Below are 24,568 nucleotides of genomic sequence, written 5' to 3'. Positions count from 1 at the left end.
GCTTCATGAAACAAGAAGCCTGAAGAGAAAGCTAGCAGATGTTACCATGTTCGGCATATGCCTTTTCAGTTGAGAGAAAAACCCTGAACTTCATTGGCCTTTCTTGAGTGAAAGTAACCTCTTGCTGGTGCCTTAATTTGGATATTTTTGTAGATTTATAGACTTGCTTTAATTTGGATATTCTCAAAGTCTTAGAACTGTAAACTTGGAACTTAATAAATTCCTCTTTTTAAAAACCATTCTGTTTCTGGTATATTGCATTCCAGCAGCTGTCAAACTAGAATAATGTCAATCCCTGATTGGATTAAGGAGTCCATAATTCCTAACACCCCTAGCTCTCTGCAAGAAGATAACATCAGACTAGTGCTCAAATTATCCTCTCAATGTTCACATACAATGTCTAGCACATAATCAAAGATACCTAGGCATAAGAGGAGTTGTAAAAATATAACAAAAAAACAAAGGGAACAGTAGGTAATAGACATAAGAGTTCATATAATGAATGTTTCAGAAACTTTAAAATAATATGCTTAATATGTTTGAAGAAATAGAAGACAGATTTTGACAGAAAACTGCAAAAAAAAAAAAAAAAAGAAAGAAATACAGAGCAGTCATCTCTAAATATTTATTGAAACAAAAGAAGGAAAGGCCAAGTTGAGGAGCCTTTCCTAGTAATGGTTGGTGAGTGGGCCCGGAGCTAGACTTAGCCTGAGCTTGAAACTGGGCCATATCATTTACTAACGTGTGTGCCTCTGTAACGAGTAACTTACCCTTTCTTAAGTTCTCATCTATAAGATGGGAGACAAAGAAATACTTACTTTATAGGGATGTTAAGAGAATTATATAAATTAGTATATTTAAAGTTCTTAGAACAGAACCTGACATACAGGCAGTATAATACAAACATATGTTAAATAAAGAAAAAGAACGGAATTCAGTTCAGCAGATCATCACCACCTGGTCCAGCCTCTCTCCAGCTGCCTCTGCCCCTTACTTTTCTATACTCAATGCTCCCATCTACACATCAATCACTCTTTGCTGCTTAAATTTTACGAAATGTGTCTTGGTCATTTCTTATACTTGCACCTGCCTTTTCTTCTCTCTTCCTGAAAAGCCATTTCTCATTTAATTCTACTTTGAAAACTTCTATCCATGCTTCAAGAATTAGTTAAGGTGTCACCTCCTCTGAGAAGCATTTCTGTGACTGTGGTAGAGATAATGATTTCATCTTTTGTGCCCATTCTGCCCTGATCTTCTCTGTACTATGGTGCTTACCAAACCTGGCAGTCACTTTCTCTCTGTCTTCTTTCTAGAACAAATGTCTTAATGGCAGGAACTATGCCTTGAAATCTTTTCTTAAGTACAAGCAGAGTGCTCAGCGCAGGGTAGTTTGCTTGATTATAACTATGACTGCCAAATGACTGACTGATTGAATGAATGAACAAGTGAATGATTAATGGAAGGCACTCAGTGGTTGCTCTCATGCCCCCTGTAGTTAAAGCATCCATCACCCCTGTGGAAGCATACGGTGATTTAGAATTCTTACTCTGCCAAGGCTTGAGACATGCTCCCAGGATCCTCCGAAGACAGAATGTCTATCATTTGGTCATTTAGGGCAAGATCTTCATTCATACCACTGGCAGAAGTGAACTGGGACTGCTCCAGCTTGCTCTCACAATGCTGAACCTTCAGGAAAATGCCAAAGACGACCATTTAATAGGTGTTCTCGTGAATGCTGTGTACTGGAAGAGCTGGGAGGGAAGGTGGGCGGCTGGGCAGGCTGGATTGGAAAGCATGGCTGGCCCCACCACCTATGAGCGGGGCAGATTCAGGCAAGCCACCCCCTTTCCCTGAGTCTCCATTTCCTCACCAAAAAATGGGCTCCTGATCCCCATGGCCCTACCCAGAGTTGTTGTGTGGATAAGGCAAAGCAACGAAGGCAAAGAGCTCTGCAACCTGCAAAGACCTCTGAAACTGTTTCCCTGTCATCATCATCATCTGTAGAGGAAACTCAGCCTGATAGATCTCAACTCCACAAATCTGGCTGACTTCAAAAAAACTGTATAGAACTCTGAGATAGAAGTGATATTGAGAAAATGAAGCCCAACTTTCTGATTGTGTAGATGATGTACCTGCCTTGTCCCCAGTGTCACTAACTCTGCAGAAACAGGTGATAACCACAGCTAGCATCGAAGTATTCCTGCCCCTATGCCAGTTATTAATTTGGGTGCTTTGAATATGTCATAGCATTAAACTGTCATAACAACAAGGTAAGTGCTGCTACTCCAACTTTACAAATAAGGACATTGAGGTTCAGAGACACGAAATAACATGATCTGGGGTCACACAGTTCATAAAGAGGCAGGCTGGTATTTGATTCCAAGTCTATCGAGCCCCAAAGGCCACCTTCTGCTTTACACAGTATGCTGCCGCTATGGTATGCTACCACCACACTCGCAAAAAATAAAGAAAAATATGAGAAGAATTCATTCTGTGATGCAGAAAATAAAATACTGCAGGGTCTTCAGTCCTTAAATCAAAATCACATTTTGCTTTCCTCTCTGAAGTTGTAACAATCAGCTTTTAATCTCTGGGAAATAAATCCAGCTCTTCCATCAAAATGGTAGAGTGTGTTTGTTCTTTTCTGATTGATAATGGCTTTGGAAGAGCAAGTGGAATGTCTGATTAAATGGGCCATTTTTCTTCTCCTCACTTTGGCCTGCCAAGGAGATTGTGAGTTGACCTCACTTTGAAATGACAATACTCCCCTCTGGGAAGCAGAAACACAATGAACAATGGGTACTCTGGGCTGGGAGGGGACTCTCAGCTCTCCTGAGAGAGAGGGCTCCAGAGGCCCACGCCTAGCTTACGCTTGGCCACTTTAAGCAAGCTGTTTAAACTCATGGGCATCAGTTCCCTCCATGAAAAATGAGGAAGGAAAATGACAGATGCTTCTTTCAAGATGCTGACCTTTAAGACACCAAGACAAAAGAGCTCCAGCCCTTGAGGACCCAGTAGGTACAAATTACCTGCCCCATATGCCTACTGCCAACAATGTCTTCTACTAATAGTTGCAAATAACGCATATAACTGTATGCATTGCTGCCTTGTTCTCCTTCTCTGTCCATCCATCCATGAAATGACCAAGGCCTCACCCATTCCTTCATGCATTTGTGTGCCTTCTAAGCTCCAGGCCCAGTGCCAGGCAGTGGGACTGGAGCAGACCCCATCTGAGTGCCTGTATCCCCAAATCCTCATCACGGCAACATCCACCAGCCCATGCCAGGGAAGGGAAGTCATACTTCCCTCTCAGCCCATTGCCCCAGGAGTAGCCTTCAGCCAATGACTCATAGGATTTTGTGGATAAATATCCCAGCTCTCTGCCCCTCGATGGAAGGACTCTGAGACTAGTTCCACATTGTTTCCCAGAGCTCTGTAGTTGGACTGAGCTCCAGTTGCCCACAGCAGTGACTTGATGATCACTCGCCCTTTACTGGCTGCCTTCCCTTCCATGCCTTACTTCCATGCCCCTAACTCAATACTTTCTGGGGCCCCTTCCAATATAAGCTCTTTGAATTTGAACACTTATCTCAGGCTCTGCTTTTGTGGAAACCCAAATTAAGACAGGAATACAGAGATTAAGGAGCTCATAGATCAACAGAGCAGAAGAGCTGAGTGGAGTAAATAAAACTAGTGTGGAAAGCCAGAGAAGGCCCCTAACCTGGTCGGGAAGTGGCCAGTAAAGACATCCAGGCAGAGGCAAGGCCCGAGTTGAGGCTTACAGGATGGGTAAGAATTATGGCAACTGAAAGACAAAAAGATGAATGAATAGTACACAGAGGATTTTAAAAGTAGAAAGATGTGAATGCAAAGAGCCTGGCATGCTTAGGAAACATGAAGTCATTCAGTGCAATGGGAGGGTGAGGTATGAAGCAGAAAGTGGCAGGTAAGGCAGGGAGAAGCCAGATAACAAGTGGCTTTCTAAGCCAGGAAGGAGTCCAGGGTACCTTCTGATGACGACAGACAATCTTGAAGGTTGATTTCAGTGGGAGCATGGAATAAGATCTAAATTAGGGTGTGGTGAGAATACCTGTGAGCTCACAGGTGGGGTGCTCAATTTTTCAGCTAGATTGCAGGGGCTATCAACACACTGGATCAGGTTAGTATTACCTGGGGAGCTTTTAAAAAATTCCTAATAATGGAGCCCCATCTCTGGACCATCAAAGCAGAATCCTTGCAAGTAGAGCCTGGACCATTAGTATTTGTCACTGTCTCCCCCATGATTCTGATCTAGGTTAAGCTGGAGGATAAACTTCAATCTCATCTCTACCACCAACCAATATCCTCAGGGAAGAAACGCAGGTGGAAACTCACCCTGTGTCTGCTGAGTATGTTTCCCTTTAGACACTGACACTGAACCATAAAGAACAGTGTGACCCAGGTCAGCACAAGGGAGACTGTGAAGGCAATAAAGAATCCTGCTGCATGGAGACCATGGTTTGGTAGAACCTGCAGGGAAAGAAACACAGAGAGGGATTTGTTCACACTTTATAGCTTTCAAGTCAAAGAGATGACTCACAGTTCTTTAGAGTTAGGGAGGTCTGAAATTTGAAACCTAGCTCTGCCACCCACTATCTAGGTTACCTAAGGACACTATTGGATCTCTGTGTGCCTGAGTTACTTCTAGCATGGCTTCCACACAGTACATTCATGAGATTAGACAGTACAAGTTCTTCAATGAGCTGAGGCATGGTGACGTGCACACAGTAGGACCAACTCAGCCCCAAGTCTGGCATATAATATGCACTCAAGACATGTTAAAACCCACAGTTCAGAAGATCCTCTGAATATAAAAGTAGGTGGTAACAGAAGGATTGAAGTATTAAAAAAAATAAGATTACAAAATGGCAGGAGAAAATCCTACACTATCTGTAGTTATGTTAAATGTAAATGGATCAAACTCTCTAGTCAAAGGCAGAGATTGGGAAAATGGATTTTAAAAAGAACAAGACTGAAAATATACTGCATACAAGAGATTCAACTTAAATTCAAAGACACAAATACATTGGAGGTGAAAAGACATAAAAAGAAAAAAAACAAACTATTTCATGCAAAAGAGAGCTGAAGTGGCTATACTAATATAAGAGAAACAGACTTTAAGTCTAAAACTGTTACAAGGGAAAAAGAACATTTTATATTGATAAAAGGGCCAGTTCATCAAGAAGATATAACAATTATTAATACATACCACTTAATAGCAGTCCCAAAATACATGAACAATTACTAACAAAAGTTAAAGGGAGGAAAAATTCTATATTAATAGTAGGAGACTTCAACACACCTCTTTCAATAATGGATGGACCCTCAAGACAGATGATCAATAAGGAAATGGAAGACTTGAACAACTATAAACCAACTAGATCTATCAAACATACACAGAAAAGATGTCATGATTCTATTTTAAGAAAATTCCAAAAATACACAAGAAAGCTCCCAGAGCTAATAAATGAACTCAGCAAAATGATGGGATAGAAGATCACAAGCAAAAAATCAGTGGTGGTGATATCTATACATCAGTAATGAACAATCTGAAAGGAAATCAGGAAAAATTCTATTTATAATGTCTACTAAAAGAATAAAATACCTATGAATAAATTTAATCAAGAATGTGAGGGGCTTATACATGGAAAACATTGCTGAAAGATATTTAAAAAGACCTAAATAAAGGGAAGGACATTCTGTGTTCGTGGATTGGATGGCTAAATATTTGTAAGATGTCAATTCTACCCAAAGCAATTTACAGATTCAATGTAAACCCAAACAAAATTCTAACAGCCTTCTTTGCAAATAAGGAAACGGCAATCATTAAATTCCTATAGAAGGGTAAGGGACCACAAGTACCAAACCATCTCTAAAAAGAAAAAGCTGTTTTTCTTTCTGATTGTATCAGGGTCCCCAAGGAGGACTCACAGTTCCTAATTTTAAAGCTTATTATAAAGCCAAAGTAATTAAAACAATGTAGTACTGGCACAAGGACAAACACATAGACCAATGGAATTGAATAGATGGTTCAGAAATAAACTCTCACATCTATGGCCAATTGATTTTTAACAAGAGCAACCACTCCATTCAATGGGGAAAGAATAGTTTCTTCAACAAATAGAATTGGGAAGACTAGATATCCATATGCAGAAGAATGAAAGTTAATCCCTACCTCACATCATGCACAAAAATTAACTCAAAATTAATCAAAGACCTAGATATGAGAACTAAGACTATAAAACTCTCAGTATAAAACATAGGAGAACATCTTTAGAACCATGTGTTAGTCAACAGATTCTCAACTTTCATGTAAAAGCACAAGCAACTAAAGAAAAAAATAACATAAATGGGACTTTATCAAAATTAAAAACTTCTCTGCATAAAAGGACACTATCAATAAAGTGAAAAGACAACTTACAGAGTGGGAGACAATATTTGGAAACTATTATATTCAACAAGGGTTTAATGTCCAGAATATATGAATAACTCCTACAACGCATCAGCAAATAAACAAACAACCCAATTACAAAATGGAAAGGACTTGAACAGACATTTTTCCAACGAAGGTATTCAAATGGCCAATGAGTACATGAAAAGATGCTCAATGTCATTAGCCATTAGGAAAATGCAAATAAAAATGAAATATTACTTCACAAACATTAGAATGGCTACTATTGAAAACATAGAAAATAAGAAGTGTTAGCAGGGATGTGGAGGAATAGGAGTCCTTGTGCATTGTTGATGAGGATATAAAATGGTGCAGCTGCTGCAGAAAACAGCAGAAAGTTAAATACAGAATTGCCATATGATTATTGGCATATAACAAAAAGAACTGAAGCAGGGACTCAAACAGGTATTTGCACACCGATGTTCATAGCAGGATTATTTGCAACCCCAGTGTCCATCAACACATGACTGGATAAACACAATGGTTGTATATACATACAATGGAATATTTATTATTCAGCCATAAAACAGGAATGAAGTTCTGATACATGACACAAGATGGATAAACTTTGAAGACATCATGGTGAGTAAAATAAGCCTGGCACTAAGGTCATACGTATGATCTCATTGATATGAAATAATTAGGATATGCAAATTCATATACTCAGAGATCAGAATACAGGTTGTCAGGGGCAGGAGTGGGTGTGAGGAATGAGGAATTGGTGCTTTTTGTACAAGGTTTCTGTTTTGTGTGATGGAAAAGTTATGGTAATGGATAGTGTTGATGGTAGCACAACATTGTGAAAGCAATTCACACCACTGAATTGTAAACTTGAAGGTGATTGAAATGGTAAATTTTACGTTGTATATATGCAACCACAATAAAAATTGTGAAAAATAATATTTTTTATAGGCAAGCTGATAGACACGGATATGCACTACTCACACTCCACTTCAAGAAATGACTTGAATAGGCCAGCTAGGGGCAGTACACTCAGTAGCCAGCCTCCATCTTCAGTGTCTGCATCGGCTGCAGGCAGCCACCGTGCCTGAGGTCACACCCTTCCTGGGTCAGCCTACATCTGGCAATTTAGGGAGGCAGAGGGGATGGATGAGTGCCAGTGATTTTGACCTGGCCAGGGACACTCTGACGGCTACGCTTGCTCCAGAGTTCTCTGCCAGGAGAACGAGGCTTGGCTGTCTGGAGTCACAAGTTGACAGTCCTCCTTCCTTCTCCTTCCTTCATAGGTGTCGATCACTGATTGTATGAAGAATCCCAAGACCACCCCCAGGGTTGACGATTCCCTAAGAGGACCCACAGGGCTCAGCCTGTAGTTGTGCTCACAGCTATGATTTATTGCAGCAAATGGATACAAAGTAAAAACAGCAAAGAGACAGTGCCTGGGGCAAAGTCCAGAGCAACCAGGCAAGGCTTTCAGAGCCCTCCCCAAGTGCAGTCTCATGGGACCTGCTTAATTCCTCCAGCAATGGGTCATGACAGCTCATGTGAAACGCTGCCTCACAGGGAAGCTCATTACAAACTCTGTGCCGAGGGCTGGTCACGTAGCACCCTCTGCCTGGCATGCACCAAGATTCAGGCTCCCAGAAGGAAAGTAGGCGCTCAGCAGACATGACCTTGTTTGCACAGTCGAGGCACAGGGAACCTCGCTTACCAGGAACGTGGGGATTTCCTGAAATCCAAGTTTCCAGATGCCAGCAAAGCGGCAGCTTGTAAACAGACCCCTCTGACCTGCTGCATTAACTCTTTTCCATCTGCTGATTAACATCCTACGCCCCAAACTCCATCTGAGCATCTGATTCAACAGAACCTAAACGGTGACAGCAAATTTAATTCAAAGTGGCTGTAGCTCATGGGAACTTCTCATGTACGGTTTAGGAGCCAGAAGGCCGCTGACTGATCCTTCTCCCCGGGCCACAATGTAGCCTTTAGTCAACGTTAAATTTTCCTGGCAGACCAATAATGCAAACTTGACCTTCCAGGGTGCCAAAGCCAAGTTAGATCAGAAAACAGTTCACCAGAATCTGCATCAAATGTGATTCCACATGTAACTTCTCAGTGGTTGCTCAGTTTCTGCCCACAAAGGCTGCTGCTAGAGCTGGCCGGGGAACGCATTCTAGTTTCATAATCTATCAGCCTCCTGATTCTAAACCTTGAATTTTGATTAGCACTGAAATGAAATGCAAGTTTCCCGTTTTTGCTGAAAACACTCCTCTGAGCCCTGAGCCTTGACTGTGCACCTACTGGACAAGAAAAAAATATCAATAAACTGGATAAATATGAATAGCATTGCACAGAGGTCACATTAAAATACGGATGGAAAGGAGTGAAAAAAAAATCTGTCTCTAAAGAGAACAACGTGAATAAAGATCAGGAATCTGTTCTCTTTCAGAGAGAGGCAAAGACTTTTTTACAGCTTTGGGAAGGTACAGGGTGGAGGAGAGAATCCTTTTCTGGTTTCTACAATATGGTAGTCCCCAGGCAGGGTGTATCATGTATTCTATCTCATTCCTTCTTCTGCAGTCCTATGGGAGGGGTGTCTTATCCCCATTCTACTGATGGACAAATGGAGCCTCAAAGAGATTAAATAATTAGTCAAAGTCCACAGCTAAGAAAGGGTAGAGCTCAGTGTTCTTCCACTCAACGACACTACTCACTGCCCAGAAGGGTTGCTGGTTCTCCAAAAGTATTGTTAATCTCAGATCCTCACACTGTGTAGATGTTACTAGTTTAGTGAGAAGGCCTTTTAGTTTGCTAATGTTGCCAGAAATGGACTGGCTTTGATGAAGGGGATTTATTTAGTGACAAATTCACAGTTCTTTGGAGGAAAGACAGCTAGCTTTCTGCTGGCTTTCCCTCCAGGCTTCTGGATTCAAACAGCTTTCCCTAGGGTGATTCCTTTCTGCATCTCCAAATGTCTAGGACTGAGCTGGCTCTGAGCACTGGGCTGAAGTATACTGGGCTGCTGAGCTGTGCTGAGCTGTACGCTGATCTCTCTCTTTTAAGCCTCCAGCTAATTAAAGTAAACCTCACTCATTGCAGAAGTCACTCCCCTTAGCTGACTACAGATGTAGTGAGCCATCACTGAGTTGCACGTGCTGATGATTTAAGTCCACAGCAACAGAACTGGGCATCATCACCTGGTGAAGCTGACACCTGAACCTGACTACCACAGAAGACAAAAAAAGCTAATTTGGTAGTCATGTTTCTCTCTGGTAGTAGGATTATGGGATAATGTTATCTTATTCTTCCAACTTCTGGAAGTGTGTCTTGGGGAAGGGAGCGGTGAACGAGTGAAGGTGGTATTTCCTCAACATTTTCCCCAATGGGCTTATATTAAATGACCCTAGGAAAGGGAGAATTGATAATACGTGATTGCTTGTACACTCCTGGGCTTCCTATTTCAACTCAGAGCCGCATGATTTTGCCAGCAAAGTGACAGTTATCTCTCCACTGTGCTTCAAGGCCACCTCGTAAAGCCTTGTAAAGCTGGTCCTCATTATTAGTGGGGCCTATACTTACAAATTCACCAACCCACTAAATCTGTCTGTAACCCTGAAATCAATACTTGTGGCATGTCGATGGTCATTTATGGACACACACAGCACAATAAAAAATATGAGTCACCCGATACACACGTTCCCAGCGAAGGTCGAACAAAGCAACACTCTGCCTTCTTGTTTCGGCTCTCATAATGTCAACAAGCCTTTTTGCGGTATACTGAGTGCCAGGTTTTTTACAGTGTAAGGTTTAGGAGGGGAAAGAGAGAAGAGGGAGACCAAAAAACCTTAGAGTGAGCGAGTTTATTCCTACGCTCCCGGGCAGAGCTCACAGAGCTCCAGGTAGGGAGATGCAAGCTCGCCACTGGGTCCTGGTGCGGGCGGTTTTTAAGCAAGGGGGTTAAGTGACGTCTAGAAGGGGCGGCACGTTTTACACAGCTCCAGTCATGGTGACCTTCCCTGTTCCCCTGACCTAACATACAGTTTTGTGCTTTTGGTTGTTGTTGGTTTAAAATGTGTAAAATGCCCCTGAATGTAGTGCTGAAGCACTGTAGTGTTTCTAAGTGGAAAAACGTTGTGACATGCCTTATGGAGAAAGTACATGTGTTTGAGAAGCTTTGTTTGAGCATGAGTTATAGGGCTGTTGGCCATGAGTTCAAAGTTAATGAATCAAGGTGTATTTAAACAGAAACACACATAAAACAAGGTCATGTACTGATTAGTTGACAAAAATATTGTGACCAGAGGCTCAAGAAGCAATGATTTCTATTCACTAATTCAGCATTTGGAGTAATTTCATAGAACATAACTATGCAATAACGGGAATCAATTGTATTCTCATATTGTACATAGAAAGCTATGGCTTGAGGTATTTTTTTCTTATTAGTTTATAGGAGCTCTTTTATATTGAAGATGCTAATCCTCACCTTTTATAAGTATTGCAAATGTTATAAATATCTTCCCCAAGTTTGTCAATTATCTCAATGCTGTTTTTAAATGTAAAGTTTTAAAAAAACTACTTATGTTCTTAAATCCATGGTTTTCTGTCATGGTTTTCTTCATATAATATATTATCTTAAATTCATTTTAATAAACTTTTTTTCTATTTAGAGTTCAATTTTATTAGGGAACACATCTTTACCTTCCTTCCTAAAGGTCCAGACAGTTGCCCACAAATTTATGTATGTGCATGTATACATTCCCACTGATTTGAAATACCATTTTATTATGCATACATGTATGGATATTCTGTTAGGTCGCATTAGTCTAACTTTCCATGCAGCAGCTGCATTCTGCATTCTTGTAGCTTTATAGTGTTGCGAATAAATGTTAGGCCCAGTCTCTCCACATTACTCTTCATTTTCAGGTTTTATACAGTTTCATACATTTATATGTTCGGGTGAAGCTCTGATTAATTTTATTGCATTCCCCTCCAAATCCCTTTAGGACTGTAATTGGAATTTCACTCTAAAAGGATTTGGGCAATGCAACAATTTGTTTGGATGTCGGTTTCCTAATTAGGCTTTGAGATTCTTGCAGTAGAACCCTGCCACCTGTTTTCCCGTGCCCTGCGCAGTGCTGGCCCACTCATGGGTGCCTGCAATTAACACAAGCAGCTGTACGTGTGATCCAGCACCATCCCAAGACCTGCACCCCATGTTCAGCTGAGTGTGAATTTTTTTCCTCTCTCCAAAGAGACTACTCAGAAAATCAAACTTGACACAAAACAGGAAGTGACTGTTTTGAAAATGAATGGAAACTCATTTTCTTTGTCTGACATGAGTCAGTTTCACACTCGGGAAATTAAAGAAACAATGGTACATCTTACAAAGAAACAATAGGGCATCTTCCAAGTGTTGTAGAAATCCTAACTTATATGATGAATAGACACAATATATCTATCTTTTTTTTGGTAACTGCTTAGTGAAAGTACCAAGGGATTGTCTACCCTCACTGCCACTGAATCAGCAGGAGATACCTGTAAATATAAAATCTATAAAAGTGTCTCATGCAACCATGGGGATGTAGAGTCCAAGGTCTGTAGGCAAGGCCACAAGCTGGCAGCTCCAGTGAAGGTCCTCAATGAATTCTCAAGAGAGGTTGGCTGGCTGAAGCAGGAAGAGTGAAGCAGAAAGAGTGTTGGCCTCTTCTGAATCCTCCTTCAAAGCCTCTGGTGATTAGATTACGTGTCACTCATTGCAGAAGACACTCCCCTTAGCTGACTGCATTTGGTTGGATGCAACCAGCATCATCATGGTTTAAGTCCATGAAATGTCCTCATAGCAACAGACAGGCCAGCGCTTGCCCGACCAGACAACCGGCCTCCACCACCTGGCCAAGCTGACACATGAACCTGACCATGTACATTAGTATATAATTATGAATTAATATACAACTCAACACCTTCACATGTGCCCAACTCAGTCCTGCAGTCAGGGGCTGCGCTCACCCGCACGTGTCTTCTCAGTGCTCCAGGAGACTGTGCTGAACCCAGTAGCGTCATGGTTCCCATTTGACAGGCCGTCAACACTGGTCTCACGATGGACTCAGATGTTCAGCCGGATTCTTTAGGAGATGGTTAGCCTGCTAGAACATTCCCTCTCCATCTTTAACATCTTTAAGGCCCAACGGGATTCTTGTCTTCTCCAGGAATCCTGCCTCTCCACCACCACCCACAGGGCCTGCTCCTCTCTCCCATCAGAATCCATAGTATGTACTATCGATATTTGGGATCACGAGCCATAAAATTCCATCGTGTTTGTTACTTGGTCTTTTTTTTTTTTTCTGTTTAATATCTCAAAGTGAGGCTGGGGAAGGTGGGGTGTTGGTCAACAGAGTTTCCACATTGTCCCAGGCTCCACTCCTCCTTAGACTCTTGCACTGGGTCTGATACACACATTTATGGAAACTGTTTAGCCCCAGATGGCTAGAGACCCTGGTATATAACATTCATTTGCAATGATCACAAAACATGACATGTAGTTGTGGTGTTTCCATGTATATGTAATAATAATAACAGCCAGCATTTATAGAGAACTTGCACTACTCCAGGCACTGGACTGAGTGCTGTACATGTATGAATTCATTTACTTTATCAACCATCCTCTTAATTGGGTATTATTATTATTATTCTCATTTTACAGCTGGGGAAACCAAGGGCCAGAGGGAATAACATGGCCAAGGTCACATCTCATCAGTGGAAGGGCAGGGAGTCAAAGCTATGCCTTCTGGTCTGAGAGCCTGCACCACTCACAACAGTGTAGGCCACCTCATACGTAAGACATAAATGTGCCTGATCTCCTGGCTGGATGGCATGCTCCATGAACGTGGCCCACTGCACAAGGGTACCTGGCCCAGGGGCCACTGGGGACTGAATTCCAGCCCCTGATCCACCGTTAAGGCTTGTACCCAGGAGGCTGCATTCCAGAGGGGGCCCCTTTCCCTGTTTTTCCTAAAGGCAATGAGTGGGATGGGGCAGCCCAAAGACTTGGATGTGGCTCATCTCCATGCACATCAGAGGGCCTGGGACATGGAGGAGGGGCCATCAATGTCACATGAACGAATGTCCTCTGCCTTTTACTGCAATCACACGTCTGCCAGCCGTGTCTCCAAGGAGCAGCAATCACCATCATTGACACCAATGAGGTCCATCAAGGGACATTTACCACGACCAATAGGTAAGGCACAGTGGGGGACATGGGTGAATCAGACGTGGCCCCACCAGCAAACAGCATACACATCAGCAAGGAGAACTGTGCATTCAACTGCCAGCTTGCTCAAGACCAGACTCATGTTTTATTTCTGCCTCCTTGGTTCATGAGAAGGCATCACATCAGGGACTCTGGAGCCAAACTACCTGGTCCACATCCTGCTCGTAGCACTTACCAGCTGTGCAGAAAAGGGTAATGCAGCTGGTCTGAGTGCCTCCTCTGAAAGGCCTGCCTGCAAGGCTGCTGCTCGGCTGGCCCCTGGGAACCCGGAATTGCAGGAGGTTCCCTCCAATCCCTGAGAGGAATGACTCCCTGTGCACAGACTGTGAACAGGGCAGTTTACGCTTTCCTCCCGGGAGTCTGCAATCTTGGTACGGGCCAGGCAGAGCATACCCATGTGACCAGCCCCCAAACCCTGGGCACTGAGACTCTAACGAGCTTCCCTGGTAGACATTTTGCACGTGTTGTCACAACTCATTTCTGGGGCATTCACAGGTCCTGTGTGACTCCTCTGGGAGAGGACTCCAGATGCTTAAACCTGGTTTTCCCTGGACTCTGCTCCAGGTGCTTTTCCCCTTGACTGACTTTGCTTTGTGTCCTTCAGCTGTAATAAATTATCACCATGAGCATGATGATACGCCGAAGCCTGTGAGTCCTTCTAGTAAATCACAGGACCCAGGGGTGATCTTGGGGACCCCCAGAACACGAGTCAAATGACCCCGGGCAAGTTACTTGAGCCTACTGTGCCTCAGTTTCCCCATCTGTGAAATGGGGGTGATTTGAAAATAGACATGATCTCACAAGGCTGTGGTAAGGATTAAATGATTCAGCATAAGAAATCACTTAGGATGCCAGGCACATAGTAGGTGCTTACGGAATGCAGTCTGGTGCTGGGTAATGAAGACTCACTTCATGAACACAGGAGCAACCGCGTGAGCTGTGAATGCCCAGAACGATGAACACAAATGGAAAAGTACTAGTGGCAAAGGGCCACGGCGGGGACAGGCTGTGAAGACGAACCACCACCACCAGCTGGACCTGGTGGGAATCCTGGGGGGCGGTGGGAGCAGGACTGAACGGGGGCACGGGTGGGGGTGGAGCCCACCTGTCCAGGGTGTGACCGATCATCATGCGCAGATGGGGGGTCCTCAGGGGAACAGAAGTGGTAACCGGTGAGGCAGCCTTGGGGCACCGGGACGGACCTGAAAGACCACAGGGAGTCCCTGTCCCCGGTGCGTGCCCGTGGTGCCAAGGCTGGTGCTGGGCCTCCCCCTGGCTCTGAGGACAGAGCAAGAGACTACCAGCCCCCGAGTGTCACAGGTTTCCTCTTACCGTTATCTTTTCTTCTACTGTTATGGAAAAAAGAGCTTTCAACCATGTTCTGTTCTAGAAAAAGGAAAAAGAAAAAGAAAAGGCTTCAGTCAACAGTTTTCGGAGTCTCTGACATGCCGTACAGCATTCAGCAGCACTTCCAGCCCCGCCCCCGTGCCCAGTGGGCTGAAACTTGCAGAGGGCTTCCAGTCCCTAAGGGGAAGGTCTGAGCAGCCGCAATCCTTCTTCCCTACTGAAATCCACGCTCCCGCCTCCCTGCTTGCTGAGACAGTATTGGCAGCATGCCCTGGCGGTGAAACGGTGGGTGCTGGGCAGGTCGGACTGGCTCCAACGACCCCCAGCTGTGCAACCCGGGGCCCATCACTCAGACTCTCTGAGCAACGCTTTCTTCGTGTAAGATGAGGAGAATGGCTGGGCTCTGACAGGCCTTCCTGGGTTTGTCCCTATTCCCCAAATACCAACCTCCCAGGGGCTACTCCTGACGCCATCCATTCCTCCACTGAGTGGAGAGAGGAAACGGACAAATGGAAGTTGAGTCTTAGGCAGCTCTCTGACCAACTGCTTAGTATCTGAAAAGAGTGCCTTACCTTAAATGTTTATTTCCACTGACTTGGTTTTTTAATCCGCCCTTTCCTTTCCTCTTAAATTGTTGATGGTAATTTCTTCTGGGCCCTTTTATCTCTATTTCTTATCCTCCTTTTTCCTCCACTTTTGACTTTATATTTTATTATCGGGAGATTTGTCTTTTCTGACTGTTCTATACAGTTTTCTTGTACTTGATCTTTACCATTTGTAATTTCTCATTTCGTATAATTTATCTAGTTTCTTCTTACTGTAGCAGAGATGCCACAGCAGGACCTGCAGCCTTAGGGGTGGAAAGGGTCCCAGAGATGAATCCGTCCTGTGTTTGAAGTGGCCACACCGGTGTCTCTGCAGCCACCTGTTACCAGGCTCTCCAGGGGCTGAAGTCAGAATAAAGTGGCAAAAGCAACTTGAGTCTGAGCTCTTTAGGGAAGAGGCCTGCGTCTCAATCAGCCCATATCCCCAGGGCCCTGGCTGGGAACAGGCCAGCCTTTCTGGAATAAATGAATTGACAAAAAGGTAACTGTGAAATGAAGGTGCCAACGGTGACCCCCGGTGGCGTGTTTAGTCGGTGCAAGACACAGCGGCAACCCATCAACAGCTACTGGTTACTCATGTTGATAAAAGCCGTGGGTGAGGCCCAGGGGGGTGGGGGGACTTACTCTAGCTTATGAGGAGCGGTATGAGCAGAGCCGAGGCTGGTGGCAAAGTGTCACACACGCCCCAAAGCCCACAGGCTTGGCCAGGAAGCGACAGCACCGAATGGATGGATGAATGGATGGATGGGTGAACAGCTACTGGGCCCTAAGCATTCCAATTTCTAAAACAGCCTCACACGGCGAATACAAGACAGAAATAAAAGGCACAAAGAAGATACCGGGGATGACGTCTGGAAGGCGAGCTGTGCGGGCAGCATCAGGGTCTCCCCATTCCTGAGGTCCGAGGCCTCGAGCCAGGCTGTGTAGCTGACGGAGTAGGAGTCCCCAGCTGCTGGGAGAGAAGGCAAGCCAGGGTCGGGAGAGGGGCCTCCAAACCCCTGCTGGCCTGCTGCCCCCACATGCAGCCACAGGTCTTGCTTTTGAGGTTCCAAAGAAGGCCCCCTGCCCCACTGGGCTCTCAGCAAGAGACTCTCCCATTTTGCGTACCTGTCAGCAGGGAGAATTCGTGAGTGGTAAATTGGGGGAGAATAAGCAGGGCACACTCAGTTCCCAGGGCCCCTCTTTCCCTCTGCTCTCCAGACCAGAAGTCTTACCAGGGCAGCCTGGTCCCTCACCCAGCCTTGTCTGGATGGGTAAGTTTTCCTGACCCTTAGCCAGCACACTTAGGAAATCCAGAGCCTCTGAGCTGCATTCAGAATCCAGGCGGGGAGCCACTGATTCCCAACACCATCGTCCACTCCACCCTAAGGAGGCCTTCTGTGGAAGCCGCTGCTTTGGCCCCTCCAAGCAGCTGCGAGGCCCACCTTTGCCCTGCCCAGGAGGCAGCACTAGGCTAAGCCTAGGAGGGGGCTGGCAAGACAGTAACCCTGGCTCCACATCACCCATCCACTTGCCAAGCATGTCCCCCTGCCCCAACTTTGGAAGTCTCCAATTGGCCCTAATTACTTTGTGACACAAAAGGGAGAACTTCCCTGGGAGGCAGGATTTCTGTTCAAACTGCTCTCTTAACCAGAGGAAGGACAGTGCAGTAGTTAGACTCAGGTATCAACTTGGCCAAGTGGTGGTGCCCCGTTCTGTTGCTATGGACTTAAATCATCAGCACATGAACTTCATCTATGGCTGATTACATCTGCAGTTGGCTAAGGGGCATGCCTTCCACAATGAGTGAAGTTCAATTTAATTAGCTGGAGGCTTAAAAGAGAGAGGTCAGAAGAGAGCACAGCAGTTCCACATGCTTCATCTCAGCATTCACAGCTCAGCCCAGACATTTGGAGATGTAGAAAGGAACTGTCCCAAGGAAAGCTGCTAGAACTGAGAAGCCAGGAGAAAAGACCAGCAGACATTGCTGTGTGCCTTCCCATGTGACAGAGAAACTCAGATGAAAGCTAGCTGCCTTTCCTCTGAAGAACTGTAAACTTTTAACTAAATAGATCCCCTTATTAAAAGCTGGTCCACCTCTGGTGTATTGTATTCTGGCAGCTTTAACAAACAAAACAAACTGAAAATGCCTGCTCCCGGGAGGTGGAGGCTCTGATATTGGACAGAGGCCACACTCAACTGCACCCTGGGGTGAAATAATAGGTTCTGGGGCTTCTGGATGGGGAAAAGAAGGAACACCAAGGTGATACAGCAGCCCCCACCACAGGGCTTCCAGTTTGGCAAGAGGCAAGGATGTTTCCAACTCCACTTTCCAAAACAGGGTACAACACACATAGGGATTTTCCCGTCTCATATGGGAAATGCATCGTGCCCACACTAACTCCTGTCCTAATTACCAAAATGCTCTGTGTGCTGCCCTGGTGTCCATCTCACTGGCCATGTCACCTGCCCCCATACTGCCCTGTAGCCTACTCACCAGCTTTCCACCCCTGGGGCAGCAGAAATCAACTGTACGTCAGTAACCACAACCCGGGTCACACACACAGCTCACCCAGAACCTACAGCTGGCCCCAAATGACAGGCTCACCATCCCCAGTGCCCATAGACCCTGTCCCTTCACCTTTTTGTGCATTTGCTTTAAAACAACTGATCCTTGACTTGTACGGGCATCTCCTAACCTTCACGCCTGGGCCTCAGTAAAGGTAGAAGTCTACAGGTCCCTCCTGCTCTGCCTGTGTGCTCCCCACTTACCGGATGAGCCCTCCAAGCCAATTGCACTTTCCACTGACCTCTCATGGCGACTTCCCTCTCTGAGACCCATGAGTAACCTGCTAACTTCTCTCATGCACTGAGGCCTTGATTTCCCATGGTTTTGCACATGACTTCCACCCAGACCCAAATTTAAAGTTCAACTTAACCAACAGGAGACAACTTCTAATGAGGATTCCTCCACCTGAGCTGATGTGCGCTGCAGACAGCAGGTAGAGACTGCAAGTACTTGGTCAAGTGAAAATCAGGGGTAGCATCTCCGCCCAGCTCCTTTCTGCCAGTGTCCCTGAGTTCGGCCATGGTCCTGGGGTCACTAAGTGCTGGGTTCTGGGGACTCAACGGGGCCTCTCTGTCTTGCTGTCTGAATTGGGAGGTGGTGGGGCTGAGATTCTGATCCTCTTTTTTAATTTGACAACTTTGAGATGTAATTCCCATACCATGAAATTCACCCATTTTTAAGTGTACAACTCAATGAATTTGAGTATATTTACCAAGCTACACTACCATGGCCATATTCTAACTTGAGAACATTTTCATCACCTTTTCTAAAAAGAAACCACCCTTAAAAAGTCACACACACACTCCCACTCCCATCTCCTGGCAATCACTAATTTACTTTCTGTTTCTATATATTTGTCTTTTTTGGATATTTCATATAAATGGAAACACACAATATGTGGTCTTTTGTGCCTGGCTTACTTCACTGAGCACATGGTTTTGTGAGTCATCTGTGTTGTTATGTGCATTAGAACTTCATTCCTCCTTATTTCCAAACAGTATTTCATTGCATGGACGCACCACACTTCATGCGATACTCGTTTGGGTCAGCCCCTTAGGCGTTATAGAAAGGGATGTGGCATTGAACGAATTCAGCTTCTGCGACCAAGGAGCAGCCCCTTTCCCGCTGCTGAAGAAACCCCAGTCCCTTGCAGACATGGAGATTCCTTCTGGCAGAGTTTGGACAGAATAAAATATCAAAACGATGGTTAAGGGAATTTTAACATAAGAATTTTGGCCTTTGGACTTTAAACCAACAAGAGCAGAAGAATATGATTTCAGACTTTTAGTTCCTTTGGACCAGAATATATCTGAATTTTAATCTCTAGGGAATTCATTCCTAAGATTTTAATTTCTCTCTGAGAATTTGCTGCTGGGAGGTATTTCTATTCAATTCTCCGCTGCTGGCTGGTAAATGCTGGAGGACTTTCATGCAGGATTGCCTTTTAGTCATATTTCAAAGCGCCTGAGCTCCTCTGTTGAACAATGTGGCTAGACATGGTTTGAAATGGAAAAGAGAGTTTATTTCAATAATGTCATAGCTCCAAAGGCTTCAGGAGGAAAGACAATTTCTCCTGCCCATGCAGCTGCTCCCTCAGGGGACCAACCAGCCTTGGTGGTCTTCAGATTAATGGAAAGCCCAGGGGGTCTGAGGAACCAAATGACAGAGGCTGCCAGAGGAAAGCACGTATTCGCCACACTGGATGTCTGCATTGACAAACAGGGTGCCCTGCCTGACACAGGGCTGGTCACTCTCTGTCCCCTTCTCGCTCTACCTGAAAGAAGCAGAGAGCCCCATCTGATGGATAAGTTTGGGGTTCCTACTTGTGAAGGTGGGCTGTGGGCAGAGAGCAGGTCTCTGCCCGGCCCCTCCAGGACAGGTAGGTGGCCTGGCCTAACGTGGCCGTGGGTGAGAAAGGCCCTTCCATTCTACTTTTCAGGCCACTGGCACTCACCCAAAGTCTGTGTGCAACATCGTGTCACCAGTAACGGGGACTGCATTTTGGCCCCAGTTGCTACAGGGGCTTCCCTTCTCAATCTATCGAGGGCTCAGAACAGTGATAACAGTAAAGGAAAAGGGCAGAAAATGCACCCAAGGCTAAGGTAAAAGAGACGAGGTAATAACCAAAATTATAATCATGGTGAAGGCAATGGGGAGACCTTATCCTGGCACAGTGACTTCTTCACCTACTTGTTTGAGTGTACATTAACACAGTGGGTCCCTGTTGGGGAATGAATTATGCCCCCATGAAAGGCATTTTCAGGGGCCAACCTTGGTCCTGCAGGTGTGAGCCCATCTGTAGACAGGTCCTTGGAAGATGTTACTAGGTAAGGAGTGTCCAGACTGGAGAAGGGTGGGCCTCATTCCAAAAGAAGGAAAGGAAACAGGATGCAGAGAGGAGCCCAGAAACTGGAAGCCAGTGGAACCCGGAAGAGAAAGGAGCATCGCCTGTGATGGAAAAGCCAAGGACCCCTGAAGACCACCGGCCACCCAGAGGACACCGACCCAGGAGGATGCAGCCTTCCCGACTCTGAAACCATGAGCCAGTCAGTTCCCACTGTTTAAGCTCACCTGTTGTGTTTGTTTTATCAGTGGGAGACTAAACAATCCCGCAAGAGTGCACTGAGATAGGGAGAATTATTATTATTTTCTCCAGCTTAGAGATGAAGAAGCTGCGAGTAGAAGGATTAAATTGACTCACTTAGGTTCAGGAAGTTAATAAGGAGGGGGCCACCTCCCCCTTTCATCCAGGTGCTTCTACTGTACATGATAGTGGCTCTGATAAAAGCCACGCATCAAAAAAAAAATGGTGGTGATGATGTGATTGAGGTATCAATTCCCTAACTGCTCTGACTGATCCTTTGCATTTACACTTATTTCTTCTTTGGGGAAGAGGTACCTGTGTGCTAAGTTTAAAATCTGATGTCAGGGATTTTAAATGGTTTGAAATGGAAAAGAGAGTTTATTTCAATAATGTCATAGCTCCAAATGGAGGAATCCCTTGGCACAGTGGTGAGTGCCCAGGTGAACCCAACATGGAAGCTGCCCTTGGGGGCGCTAGTCTCATGGAAAGAAGGAAGGCACAGGCACGATGCCAACAGCCACAGAGTCACAAGAATAAAAACAGTAGCAACTAAATAGCTGTACACAGGATGCCCTGCCTGGAGGGCAGGCCAGGTTCAGATGCTCTCTCTGAATTAACTTGTGGGTCCCCCCAACAGCTCTGTGAAACAGGTGTCACTATGACCATCAATTTAGAGACAAAGCAGCTGAAGTGCCGAGATGAGCGGTGTACACGTATCAGAGCAGAATCCAATCAGTCTGTGCATGTGAAGTGTTGAGAGTGTAAAGCACATAGAACAGTGCTCAGTCAGAGCCCAAAGGGTGGTGCAGGTAAGTGTCTGGAGGCTGGGGGTGGAGGCGACCCTGGGACTGAGTTAGGGAAAGGGACGCAGGACCAGGCGTCAGAGGACAGGTGAATGGTATACTTAGAGATGGGAGAAGGGGCCTTCCAGACAGACAAAGGAGCAAGAGTAGGTGCTGGGAAAGAGAAATAAGCCAAGTCCACCCCAGCAGGTCATGGGCTGTGGAAGGTGGTTGGGGAAGTAAGACAAGCAAGGAGGGTGGTACTGGGCCACGAGCCAGGGAGGGTGTTGGGCGGGAACTGGAGGCTGACCCCTTCCCTTTACCCAGCAGAGTGCAATGTCCCTTTATTTCATTCAATCCCTCCGACAGCTCAGAGGCAATTGTCAGCTGCTCGCTTAGATACATGCAGCATCTGAAGTTCAGAGAAATTCAGAGGCCGCAGAGCTCCTAAATGGCTGGAGTAGGTGTCAAACCCAGGCCCATGTGAGAATGAGTCTGTGCTCTGCCATGGCCCCATGCTCCGTTCACTTGATTGAATGGACCTGAAGAATTGGGAGACTTACTTTGACATCACTGAAGAGTGAAAAGCAGTGAGTCAATTTGCTGGGGCATATAACAGTTTTACTAACATAAGAGCCAGCAAATGGGTCACTGGGGCAGCTCCACTGGAAGCTTCTGTCAATAGTACTGTGTTGAGAAGGATTCTGAGGTTGTATCTAGGCTCAGAGGGACAGAAGGGCAGGATCAACAGGCTCTGTGGGACATAGGTGTGGAAGTGGAGGGGCAGTGTGAGTTCTGAGGGGCACATCCCAGGGCTGTGATGGTGTAAAGGTGATGAGGACACAGTCTGAAGCCAGCCTTGGGCAAGTCCCTGGGCCTCTTCAGTGACAATCTCTTCACTATAGATGTACTACCTTCCGAGAATAGCATGGTCACCACCCTCCTGGGAAAACTGACAAGTGAATAATTAATCATTAATGCTTAATTAATCGGTGGCAGCTCACTGAGGTAAACCTGCCTGTGAGAGCCAACCGGCAATGACCTCACGCTTTGAAAGCCCAGCAGTGGGAAGTAGGCTTGCTGCAGGGAACTGGCTTCCTGTCCCACGAGCATGCTTCCAAGGCTGATGCAACCACACAGATGCACACACACTCCTCGCCCTGCTAGCTGAGGCATGGTCATTTGGTAATCTAGTGATGGGTGTACTGGGGGATACTGGAAACTCTCTGTGTACTTTTGCACCTTTTCATAATAAGTTAAACAAGTGTATCTATAGACACTAAATATATGTATTATTTTTTAATCCTCTTCCCCCAAATCCGATCTCCTCTAAGGTAAGTTGATGCCTTCTGCTTTATGGCTGCAGTTGTTGGGTGGTGAGCCTTCCCCAAAAGAAAAGCTCTTGTGAGGGTTAATTAAGGGAGCACAGGGAAAGCACAGAAGAATCTGTTTGACACACGCTGCGTGCTCTGTATGCATCAGCTTTTTCATCGTTTGCCATCCCCTACGTGGGGTACAGTCCAATCTTACCCTGCAGAAACTTCTTCCGGAAAGCCTGGAATCCTCCCAAGGTCTTATTTCCAATCGACTCCCTAACGGCGAGGCCGGTGACGTTGTCCAGCAAGAGCAGGTCGGAGAGGTTGGCTGCCAGGGGTGACCTGGGGTTGCTGACGAGCAGCCACACCTGTGCCGTCTGCCGTCCACTCTGCCCGGACACCTAGGACAGGAGGTAATGATGTGGAGGTGTGCTCACTGACAAGCTCAGCTTCCTAAGATGATGCCCAGGCCCCATTTGGGCACATGCTGCCTTTCAAAGGAAGAGAAGGTTACAGACTCACAAAGGTTCTCACAATTTATCAGGCTCCATCTGATTTCAAAGGCCCCAGGAGAGTTCTGGCCAAGCTCACCCAGCTGTTGCTTAGAGACGGTTGCAAAGAAACGCAAGGAAATCACTCCTGCAGCCAGGATGGGAAGATGCTGACAACCGTATTACTGGAAAGCGAACAACAGGTCTTTCTTACCTAGTTATTTGGAAGCTCCAGCCCAACCCTGGCCCCAGAACCGCAGCCTAGGGACTCTGTTCACAATTCGATTTCCAGGACCAGCTGAACCGGCCTCACCCATCGAGGTCCTGCTCAGCAGCTTTCCTGAATGTCCTTGTTGTTGGAAGCCATCCAGCAGCCCAAGCAGCTGGGCTCACGCTCAGCCTCTGCAACTTTGCCTCACCTTATCTTCAACAGCCCCTGCTTCCCCTTCCCCCCAACTCTGCTGAAACAGAGGTGAGAGGTATAGAAGAGGCAAGGAAGAATGTAGGCTATGAAATGAGGGATTAATAAGTAGAAATCACTGTTGCAGAACTGCATACACAGTACCTTACTGTCTCTGTAAAGAAGGGAAGGAAGTCTATGTAAGTGTGCATGTCTGTACACGCACACACGCAAACCCTCCCGATGGCATCCATGCGGCAGAAAACACCTTTAGAAGGCCATAAAGAAACGATAACACTGATTGCTGCCAGGGAGGGCAACTAGGTAGCTGGCGACCTTGGATAGGACAAAGGGTCTTTTTACTTTTAAATGTAGTCATGAGAATTACCATCTATCAAAATTAAATAAATATAATTAAATCAAAATATTTTAAAATGCAAAAAAAGAACATTATACAGAGGTTGTTTCAGGAGGCTGCAAATGAGTATGGGGCTCAAATTCCATTAACTGAAAGTGAATTTGACGAAAGAAGCATTGATAAAATTTATAAAGTCCACCCACTCCTTGATGCTTCTTCTAGGAGTCAACAGAATTTAGGAAAATACGTGTGGAATAGGCCATAAATGTAGCACTCCAATGGTGAAAGAAAATGGAGGGACACGGAGTACCAAAAGTGAGTTGCTATATATGCAAATGTACCCCAATACCCCCCCTATCACCTGAGTGATTCCCACCTGTCCTGTGAAATGCATCTAAGGCACACTGCACCCCCCAAAA

General features: G+C 45.5%; 1 protein-coding gene across 1 annotated transcript in view; it reads right to left on the bottom strand.

Annotated features, from left to right (window-relative positions):
- Positions 1-24,568, bottom strand: part of EVC2 (EvC ciliary complex subunit 2) — a 134,263-nt gene that overhangs the window by 86,533 nt on the left and 23,162 nt on the right. The window contains exons 5-9 of the mRNA XM_077136365.1: positions 23,115-23,301; positions 16,510-16,619; positions 15,051-15,104; positions 4,375-4,509; positions 1,547-1,686 (exon numbers count right to left, since the gene is read on the bottom strand). Of these exons, the coding sequence (XP_076992480.1) occupies positions 1,547-1,686; positions 4,375-4,509; positions 15,051-15,104; positions 16,510-16,619; positions 23,115-23,301 (626 nt within the window). The remainder of the gene's footprint in view (positions 1-1,546; positions 1,687-4,374; positions 4,510-15,050; positions 15,105-16,509; positions 16,620-23,114; positions 23,302-24,568) is intronic.

The sequence above is a fragment of the Tamandua tetradactyla genome, chromosome 19, assembly GCF_023851605.1.
Source record: "Tamandua tetradactyla isolate mTamTet1 chromosome 19, mTamTet1.pri, whole genome shotgun sequence".
NCBI lineage: Eukaryota > Metazoa > Chordata > Mammalia > Pilosa > Myrmecophagidae > Tamandua > Tamandua tetradactyla.
This window is presented reverse-complemented; position numbering and strand designations above follow the sequence as displayed.